Source organism: Cariama cristata, unplaced genomic scaffold (genome assembly GCF_000690535.1).
Source record: "Cariama cristata isolate BGI_N322 unplaced genomic scaffold, ASM69053v1 scaffold8573, whole genome shotgun sequence".
Lineage (NCBI taxonomy): Eukaryota > Metazoa > Chordata > Aves > Cariamiformes > Cariamidae > Cariama > Cariama cristata.
In genome coordinates, this window is record NW_009610096.1 from 11,188 (window position 1) to 21,767 (window position 10,580).

Below are 10,580 nucleotides of genomic sequence, written 5' to 3' on the forward strand. Positions count from 1 at the left end.
AGTGACCACAGCCATCTACTGCATCAAGTTATGTTCAGATGCAATGATATTTGTATATTTGGAAGCATATGTTTGTACATTATATGCATATGACAGATTATTTTTAATTGCTAATAAGATCCTGGTGGGGAAAGATTGTTAGACCCTTCACTGTGTGGTCATCTGCATAAACAAGACCTTTATTTTGACAATTCCTCTCCTGCCATCCTGACTGCTGTCTCAACCATGCTAGATTGCCATTTTGCCCTCCTAGTAAACATCTATGCTTATGTGAGTGCGCGTGGCTCTCACTGTTTCCGCTGTGACTGAAATGGGACAATTCCCACGCTGCTTGAAGCTTTGCATTCTTGGCTCCTAAGGTATTACCTGCTAGCAGATAGCTATAGCCATGTCTTCCTTTGATGAAGAAGTTCTTATCTTAGGTGAGATGTGGAGTGCTTCATCTTGCAACATTTCTGCCACCCCCCCAGGCAGAGAGAGCGAGCGAGCGCACAGGAAGAATGACAACTTGTACTTTCAAAATCACAGCCTCACCTAGGACAACAGTTGATAACAAGCCCAAGCAAAACTGAACTGACTCACCCTCCCCTCTCCTGGCCCACTGGAAAAGAGTGAGGATTTCTGTATAATTAGTGACACCAGCTTCAGTGAGATCCTTTTTTGTCATTAAAAGAACTGGAGCTTCTTTAGCCTATACCTTTATTATAGAAACATGTCTCCAGGTTTTTTTCCCTGAGTTAGGCTGCTTTTATCAGTGGACCTGGAATGGAAATAGGTGACGTATGTTTCCTTGTGTGACTATATTAATATGAAGTACAGCACTGCATTTTTCACATATGTGTACCCTACAATAGTTGGGTCAGCTGCAAATAAAATTATATCTAAGACTGATATTATGACTTGCAAGTGCTTTCTAGCAAAAGTGAAATTTTAGGTTTTAAATTAAATAGCTTCATCTCTACAAAAGAGGTAATAAAGACATTCCACAGAAAAAAAACATAGAAATATTGATATAGATCAGGACACAGATACAGGAGTGTGAGGTCCCACGTGACACTGAAATCTGGTATTACTTAAACAAAACAGGTGAATGTTTTCTCAGAGAATGGTGTTTCTTCTTAGTCCTTTCTGGGCAGGTGAATAAAAATCACTGAATTATCTTTGTTTCCAAGCCTATGTCAGATATCTGTTGTTTATTAGAAATACACGTTTAGCTGGAAGCATAAGTCTAAAACCTGCTGTTTAGAGATCAGGACTGCAAACCCAAGCATGCTAACATGAGAAGCTGTTAAAGTTAATATTGCACGTGCAAACTGGATCAAGACAACTTCTGTGTTGTAGAGGTGGGATCTCACTTTTACCATCTGAAAGTGAAGCAGTGAATCTCAAATGGTCAGGTAGGCTCCTTAGCTATATCAATAGGCAGAGGTAAAGCCTTTCATAGCGTGATTCATCCAAACCTGAGGTAGGTTTCTAAGAGAAGAGAGGCATACCTCCCTCAGAGCATGCTCATCGCTCGCTCTCTGCTCTGGAGAGAGTGCAAGAGGCTCGCTTGCAAGGTGGATCCCACCATAGCAAATGACATATTTTTTTTTGCCACAGGATCACTGCCTTACTCGGTGCTGACTAAATCTTACTCTTCAGTATCTTCTCTTTTTATCCTTTCCCTGTGATGTTTAGGCCTCTGCATTATTTTACTGTGTGCTATTGAATATAGCATAGAGCACAGAATTACTCATTTTCAGTGGGACTTTCTAAGGTGCTTAGGTGTAGCATTTTTTAGCTCTTTACAAACACTGATGAATATCTTCAAAGATGTGTCACAAAAAGAGGCAATATAATTATGAGGTTTTTTTACACACACACAAAAAAAATTTAAAATGCCAAGATTAGAGCAGTTGAAAGCTTCCTTGCACGTTGGGTGTGCACAGACTGATTTTTCAGTGCTTACAGCACTATACATCATTTTAGAAGTGTGAGTCGCAGTTTGTTGTGACCTGGATTGCAGCTGTGAGAGCCTACTGACTTCTGCAAACCACGCTTCCCCAGGTCCCTTGTTTGCCACTATGAAAAACAACTTTTATTCCAGTTAACACTGTTAGTAGCAGCTTTATTCTGGGACACATACCACTCTGGAGTGCCTGGAATGATGCCACTTGTGATTGCCCCACAGCCTGTAAAGTGTCATTTGTCCAATTTAACTGTAAGAGCATTGTTTCTGTCACTGCAGACCCATTTTAATCTAGGTTCAGCTCTTTTGGTGCTGTGACGAAAGCAGCTGAGCCTTAGCAGACAGCAACCTCTTTTGTACGGACGTAACAGATTCCCACAGCACAGGCCACTCTTTGCCCCATGTAAGGTAAGGAGTCCTGAGGGGAAACCACCGGAGTTTGTAACAGGTCATTAGAAGAGCTTATGATCATACGCGGAAGGATGCTACAGTAAGGTTTCACAAACAAATTTAATTTAACTTTTCATCCTTGGTTTTGCAAATGTAGGTTTCTTCTAACAATTTAAAAATACCGTCATACAGTATTTTGAAAAAAGTCAGCAACTGGGAAAGGAGAGGTGTCTGTGAGTGAAAGCTCTGCCTAGGTGATCAGCAGCGCTAGGTACTTTATTTGGCAGGTCTCCATCAGCCAAGCCCACATCCTAGGTGGTGGCAATACTGTCATCTCCTGAGCACTAGAGGGGGATGGATAGACATGCTTCGCTGGTGGATTTCACAGCCGGAAAAACAGTGCTTCTGCTTCTGGTTTCAATTCCAGAAGCTAAAGGAAGTGATGACAAACCTTTCTCTCTTTGTTGGTCTTTTCCTCTTTCTTTCTTTTTTTTTTTCTTGGGGGAGGGAATGGGGAATTTTTCCTTGTCTTCCTCTTGCCGTCTGTTCATTTCTATCTCCGCTTCTCCGTTCCAGTGCGTTATTTCCCTTGACTTCTAAAGAGTATCTTGTGCTGTGCCTTTCCTCCTTCCAAAGAGAGCTCCTGCTTTTTCTCCTAACCTCTGCTCATGATCCCTCACCATTCCTGTTCCTGCCTGCTTCTTGCACCTTCACAGCCTCCACCTCCAAGTGCAGCTTAATTACATTAGATACAGATTCTGGCTCTGTCCTCAGCAAGACAGTAGTACCTCAGCCCTTTTGAAGAGGATATCAAGGAAATGACTATTAACATTCGTGCTCTCTGTGATCAGGTCTATGAGACAGGGAATGTTTGGTTACATAGAGCTTTAGCTCGAAGTTGTTGAGTTTTAATTGCATACATACTAAAGAAGATGTGTTTTTTAAAGACCTGTTGAAGGACTGAATCTTGTATTCAGAGCACAATGAGGTGAAATCCATGAGTATCAGATCTCTTGGGGAGTTCCCTTTGAAGCCTAGTATTTGCCTTCATGGTAGAAGGTAACGCCATCTTGAGAACCCAGGATGTTGACTATGATCTTCACTGTGGAGCACTAGGCATTCTTTTCGGACAGTTGGTTACATAGACACTCATCAGGCTAAAAGAGTAGTCAGCAAATACAGCATTGTCTTCCAGGTGAGCCAAGCCATGAGAGCTTGTTGGCATTGTGCCCTCCAATTCAAAGAAAGTTGAAGTGAAGCCACTGTATACCTTGAAGATAAAGTCAAAGACCTTGAAGCAGATTTCAATAAGAAGTAAAGCTGTGAGCAGAGACTGTCTGATGTGCTCTCAGTAGCCTGAAATTCAGGCTACTGAATCGTGAACCCTGTCCTGGGTTCAGGTTGTGGTAGGTAGTAAACTCTTCTTCTTCTTTCTTAAACTTCTTTTTTCCTTGATTGACTTTCTTTTAAAGTCCTTTGAACATCCATCTCTGTATGTAAATATGTGTTGATGTGTTCATGTATATATATGTGAGTTCTTTTTCTTAGGATTTTAGCTTGACTTTCTAAGGAAGGGTGGGTTAAGCTATCATACTTTTTGTCCTCCTCTCTGTCTACCTGCCTGTCAGTCCCCATTTGGTGAATTTGAGCCCCTTTGCCAAACAAAACTAGATTGGACCATCCACTGAAAAAAATCAGAAATTAATTCCTCTAAGTTTCATGGAAACCACTGGGAGAAGAATGGGGCAGGAAAGAGATACAAATGGCTTCCCTCACTGCAGCTAAAGTATAAGCTCCATGTGTTTTTTATCCTGACAGATGACCACACAACACACACATAGCTTGGTGCCAACTCCACACGTGCTGCCTCTTCTCCAGCCAGACAGATAGGAGACAGCGAGATGTTGTGAGACATGCCATAGCACATTGGAGGTGGAGACATGGAACTCTTGCAGCGAGAGATGGAGGAACAGATTGTACACATCTGTAGGAAACCATATTTCAGCATTTCTGCTGTCCAAGGAACATCTGTCATCTGTTTGGAGGGAAGTGAGGGTAATTATAAAAGGGTGCAAGGGAGGGCTAAAGGGGAAAGGTCTTAAATATGTAGGAAACTGGGCTACATTAGTTCTGCTGCTTATGGCACAACACAGTAGCTTTCAGCTTTTGTTATTCCCATCCTGGAAACAATCCTGAACAATGGCTTTTGTCTAGTCAACAAATTTTTGAATCATATTGTTCAGTTTCTTAGTCAGGGGAGGACTTTGTGAATAATGGGAGAAGGATTTAATACCCACAGTTTACTGCAAGACTTGGAAAAGGAACCTATAAGAAAACAGTTGGTGAGGGGAAGCTCCTTCAAGCAATTACAGCCAAGGACTAGAGTTCTCAGTGGAACAGAAAAGGGGTTGGGATCAGGGAATGACATCCCAAGAAAAGGAAGTATTTATACTGATTTTACCATTGATCAGTTTTTTATGTATCTATTCATCTTCAATTGGTGAGGAACTGAATAAAATTTACCACTGCCCCTTTTCCTGAAAGCAAAAACTTCTGGAAAGCCAAAAACATATAGCATAGTCTTAAACAGTTGTAAAACTGCTCACTGGAAATAATACAGTTGAACCTAGCACAGCTGGAAGGTATGCTGGTTCTCCTAGGCAGTCTTTGAATATGTTCGACTAAAGGTTTTTGAAAGCACACAGAATCATGAAATGCTTAGATTTCTCTGCTTTTAATTCTACAATGTTAGAAAATTACTTCATCATACAAAAAATTGATATGGCTTACAAAGATGGGTCAATTATTTGTTGGAAATGTGTTTAGCTAATAAAATCCTCTCATCTCTTCAAAACTAGGTATTTGAGATACAGATGTCATCTACTTTCAAAGCCAGTCTGGCTTGATATATAGGGTTTCTAGAAGTAATAAATTTAGGGTGGCTTCTCCTAGGATGGGCCTGAAGAAGAGCTCTTCAATAGCATCTGCATCAATGTCGTGAAGAGAGGCAATTAGCTGAAGAATCTGAGCAAACCTGCCCAAGTTTCTCTGGAACATCATTGAGATAAACTCCACCAAGGCTTGCTGAGCTTCCTGCTGCAGTGTTTGTACATAGGGGAGACATTTTAGGTCATGGCATCCTGTCAAAACAAAAAATAAATCTTGAGTACACACTTTAATTCTGTGCCCTTCATAATGATGGCTATCTGGCTTTCAAGCTTATAGTACTGCTTTCTCTAGAAAACAATAAAAACTTTCTCAACATACTTGTTGGAAAAAGAAGATACGAGTAGTTCAATAATGTGAAAGAATATTGAACAGCATTGTAAGCACATTGGAATCTAGCCTGTTACATTAAGTCCAGCTTTGAAATGGTAACAGGAGGTAGCTTTGACTCAGTACAGATGGAGAAGATTTAGTGTTGTCCACCCACCAAATGATGCTGAGACCATAGTCTGAGTAGCTGGAAACATTCCAGCTCTAATCTGAAATAGTTACGTGATATCAGGAAGATGGAGGTGGTTCAGAGCAGCGAGCAGGCTGGCAGCCTGAAGACATAGGTTTCTAGCCCCATCTCCCTCCTATTGTTGCCTCTGCTTGCTAGACTAAGCTGGCACACTGAGGTTCACCATGCTATCTAGATATCTTCATCTACACTCTAAAAAGAACATAAAGGTTCTCTGTGAGATGTACCATGACCCACAGGAGTAGGACAGATACTTGTATTTCCTGGTTTTGTACTCCCTTTCCTCAGCCATTTCTGAGGAGGGAGAGGTCTCTGCCCTATGGAGTCATGGTCTTGATCCTCAATCACATACCTCCCGTGGCAGGTGACTTCAGACCTTCTGGCTCAGTGAGTGTCTGTGTGGGTGCCAGGGCTCAGGGCAAAGGACACCCTGTGTTTACCCTTTGCCTCTGGTGGGATTGCCTTGTCACGTCACTCTCAGCAACCTGTTGCCTCCTGTCCTTGCCGCCTGAGGATAACACTACCTTTTATTTCCTAGAATTGCTGCAGCCTGGACAGGGGTAGCATGATCCCTGAGTTTTGACTTCCACCTCCCACGTCTTATTTTAACCTGTCTCCCAGCACACGCTCCAGGCCCATTTGGCATCTTTTACAGTGGGTGACTCCATACCTCGCTGGGATGGGACCTGAATAGCTTAGACCGGGGAGTGCTTCACACAGGATCATTTGTTTCGGCGTGGGAGGTTCTGCCTTCTTGCCTAGTGCCCTGTAGTAGGGCAAAACCAACCTGCTTGGGTTTTCTTCAGTCTGTGGCTGGCTGCCCTTTGTCAGTCTTCAGCAGCTCTCTTCTCCCTAGACATCACTGCCAGAGGAGCAGAAGCCTCAGCAAAGCCTGCAACCAGGCTAGCCAGAAATGAAGGGTTTGGAAAAGTCATCTTCTCCCCCAGCATTACCACCAGCTGCAAGCTGTGAGAATGGTTCCAAGTGTTAGATTTTTCATGCAAAGGAAGTTGTCAGAATTTTGTATATTCAGGATGAAATTGCAATTGCTTATATCCCTTCAACTTTGCTTAATTTCCCCATTTGGTCTTCCTTTATATGTAATCAAACACTGGTTTTAATTAAAAATAATGAGAAACTTCTTGTTCTGAGATCTGCCATAAAAATACTCAAATACATGTTTCCAGCTGAACTATAAACCTCTTAAGAGCGTCTTTTTTAACAGAAGTCCTGTCACAGCCTTGATGGAGTTATGTGTATACATAACTCCATAAATACATGCATATATGGCACTGATACAGGAACAGCCCTTTTTTTCACGATTCCCATCTCTTCACTGCACTGTTCCCATTGCTTTTCAGACAATTGTCAAAAGCAGCAAGAGCAGTTTCACCTCACTCTGTGCTGTTCACGCGTGGTGGGACAGTCCTACCTGCTCCTTCCTTTAACTTATTGCCCAGGTCCTAGAGAAGGTCTTGCATCTGGACCTGCCTGCCACCCCGTCCCCAAAGGAATTTTTTTTATGGTAGTAACCACAATCTCTGTGCCACAGGAGATCACTTAGGGCACAAGCAAAGCTCTGCCATACTTGTTTGTCATGATTCTGGCCCAAGCACTGGCCTAGCTGGGCTGCTCCAGCTGCGTTTTTGGGTGCCCTGTTGAGCTTCAACTCATAACTCAGCTCTGGACTACTCCATGCCTGGTCCTTCCCCTTTGCTGACTCAGCCAGTTTTGGTGGTCCTAACAGGAATAAAACCTTCAGGGTGGGAGCCCACACAAGGTACTCCATGATCCATGAGAGGGTTTAGCGTTGTTGCTGCTGGTGGCTGCCTGAAATACTCTTAGAACTAAGATCTGTAAAATATTAAGATTTGGCCAAACTTCAAGGCAAAACTAAGAGGGCAGCTGAAAATGTGCTGCATGTATGTAGAAAACATTTTCTGAGTTTGATGGAAAGTGTTCAAAAACTATTAAAAATAGTAATTGTGAAACAACAGCTGTACAGATTTGTTTGCAGCAAAACAGGTAGAGAAAGGGCAGTTTGGGCTGCGTACAAGCCCTGAGTACCTGTTTCAGCTCAGAGTTAGACTGTGACTTTTTGTTTCATCTGGAGTCAGTCTAGGTTTTCCTGAAGTCCTCCCAGTCGCCTTCTGCAGCCCGTGGAGAAAGGCACCTCCAGAAAACAGGGTCAGCCCACCTATGAACTGGAGAGTCCCCCTGAAACTCCAGAGGGTGCCTGCAGACGGCTTGAAGGGCTCCTGGGCCCCTCGTACGGCACCCCAGGGAAGCAGCAGGCTTTAGAAGGCATGAATCCAAAACATAACACTGCTTCTGCTGCTTTCTTCTTAAATGAAAATCACATTTTATCCACAGAGATAATAAAAATGCCTGTTAGTTAAACTGTGTAATCTGCTGCAGATGAGAGATTTCTCCTCTTATCATCACCCTGGATATAACCGATGGTTTCTTTCAGCCTGATTTTATTTTGAAAAACTGAGAAAATAACTTGCAGTGAAACAAACTCCACTGGTTTGATGCTGCGACATAAACACAGAAGACAATATCAAACATCTGGATGACATTACATCCCAAGAATCAGAATTTGAATCCTATTGGAAACAAATATAAAGTCACTACAGCCTTTGAGCAGCCTATAAACCATTCACCATAAGAAATATGATGGAATAACTGAAGTGTTCAAGTATCCTTTTGGCACAGTCCCAAGTGTAGCACACTGCTGACGGTGCAGCCAACGGCAGTGATTGCTGTGGAAGGAGTCAGGGATCTGAGCCAGAGCAGCCTGGAGTCAATATGTCTTTCCATTTACTTCAGTGGACTTAGAGCTCAGCTTTTAATGACTCACGCACCCCGTGGTGCTGACCTAGGCAGCCTTCCTTCCTAAAGAGGCTCAACTTGGCAGCAGAAGTGAGAGGTTACAATCACTAGTCTGAGTTTGCTCCGTGACTGCTGTCCCAGGCTTTGAATGTAGAGATACTAAAGGATAAATAAATACATAACAGCTGTGTAACCCCAACGCGGTATCCTTCATCCTCATTGATGAAAATCAGCTGATACAGATTATTTTATCTTCTCCAGTGTTCTTGCTACAGAGGCAGTCTTTGTTAAAATACTTCTAATACTGGCATCACGTACCCATGTAGCATCTCTCCTTTGCTGTTCTGTGGGTGAGGCTGCTGTATTACCTTTGAACTGGAAATCAGTTTGAAGTGCCTCGGTTAATTCTTTATGACTTAAAATAGAAGCTGTTTTGGCTTACAGTGGGTGACCTACTGCGCACATCCAAGGAACCTAAATAAACTACTTCCGAGAGAAAATCATTAAATTGTGGCATATGGATTTTTGAGAACATTTAGCTATATTCATAGAAAAGAGTAAAACTAAACATTTGTCTATATGCAAATGAAAATGCCGAATGTCCTTCTAGGCACATAATCATCTGTGTAAATTCCCGGAGGACTTACCAGAATTAAAAAGAATAATTCCTTTAAGATAGGCATATTCTTTTGCACTTATGGTCAGGTCCCAGAATTTCCCCAGTAAGTTCTTCATCTTCTGAACTTCTGCTAAAGATGCTCCCAGTGATGAGCTGCCCAGTTCATCGCTAGCTGCCAAAGACTGATTGAGGAGGATTTTTTTCAGTAAACTAGGGGCTGAAATCTCTCTCAGGTCAAAATCCACCCCTTCTTGTGCCATGCCCAGGACAAAAAGAGGGACCCAGTTCTGCTGTATGAGCACAAGCTGATCCTCCCAAGGCACGTGATAAAAAGAAGGCAAGTTTCTAATAAAAGTTACAGTCTTCAAGAGCACTGCAGAAGCTCTTCTGCACGTGGCTTCTGGCGTTTTCAGGACAACTCTTGTGTCCATACAAGAGCAGCCATTGCTTCCCGTGGAGCGGTGGGGACTGCGATACTGCTGGTGCCACTTGGTCTCACTTGCATGCTCTTTGTTAAGGATCTGGTACAGGGTGTTCTTAGCATGGTGTGTCTCACCCTGACATCTCCTGAATTTCTCCTCTGGGAACTCAGTAGCCATAGAGCCAGAATTCCCGGTGGCAGGGATCAGTGCACGCGGACCTATGCATTGACAGCAGGGGAGAGTGTTTCTGCCACACAGCGAGGCATTGTCTGCGCTTTTTATATACATAGGCAGTTGAAAAGTAATATGACCCTGATCTGTAAAGTTACCTTGAACTTTATTTGCACCAGTCTGTTTCAACGAGGCGGGGCTGCAGGCTTCCAGTGTCGCACAGGGCTGCCATGGCCCCGGGGCAGCGGGAGGGCTCACGCCCGCCGGCAGACAGCACGGGCACCGCTCACCGTGGTGTGCCGGTGTGGGCAGGCTGTGCCTGGCCTTCTGCCACCACGCCGGTGGCTCTGTGCTCCTGCCACCAGCAGTGCCGTTTTTGTAAAGGCCAGCTATGTGGCACGTACAGCCTGCCCCTGAGGGGGAAGCCTGGTGAAAACTATGACACCGTAAGTGAAGAAGGAACAAGCTGTCTATACTTTTATTGATACTCTGACCTTGCCCACTAGCTAATGCTCTGGAGTGCACAGAAATATATTTAGATTGAGGGAGGGGATTCTGCCCCTCTACCCCACTCTGGTGAGACCCCCCTGCAGTACTGCCTTCAGCTCTGGGGTCCTCAGCACAAGAAGGACATGGACCTGTTGGAGCGAGTCCAGAGGAGGCCACAAAGATGACCCAAGGGCTGGAGCACCTCTGCTGTGAGGACAGGCTGAGAGAGTTGGGGTT

At 43.6% G+C, this 10,580-nt stretch overlaps 1 protein-coding gene across 1 annotated transcript; it reads right to left on the reverse strand.

Annotated features, from left to right (window-relative positions):
- Positions 1-5,227: 5,227 nt before the first annotated feature.
- On the reverse strand, positions 5,228-9,860 carry LOC104159764 (nuclear receptor subfamily 0 group B member 2-like). The gene is made up of 2 exons (XM_009697759.1): positions 9,290-9,860; positions 5,228-5,481 (listed from the first exon to the last, which is right to left on the reverse strand). Exons 1-2 carry the CDS (start codon positions 9,858-9,860, stop codon positions 5,228-5,230), a joined length of 825 nt encoding a protein of 274 aa, XP_009696061.1.
- Positions 9,861-10,580: the final 720 nt, after the last annotated feature.

Bases quoted from the DNA above. Each gene is read 5' to 3' on its own strand.
- LOC104159764 (XM_009697759.1), bottom strand. From the start codon at position 9,860: ATGGCTACTGAGTTCCCAGAGGAGAAATTCAGGAGATGTCAGGGTGAG. The intron at 5,482-9,289 runs GTAAGTCCTCCG...TTGTTTTGACAG, and splicing joins AATTATTCTTTTTAATTCTG to GATGCCATGACCTAAAATGT.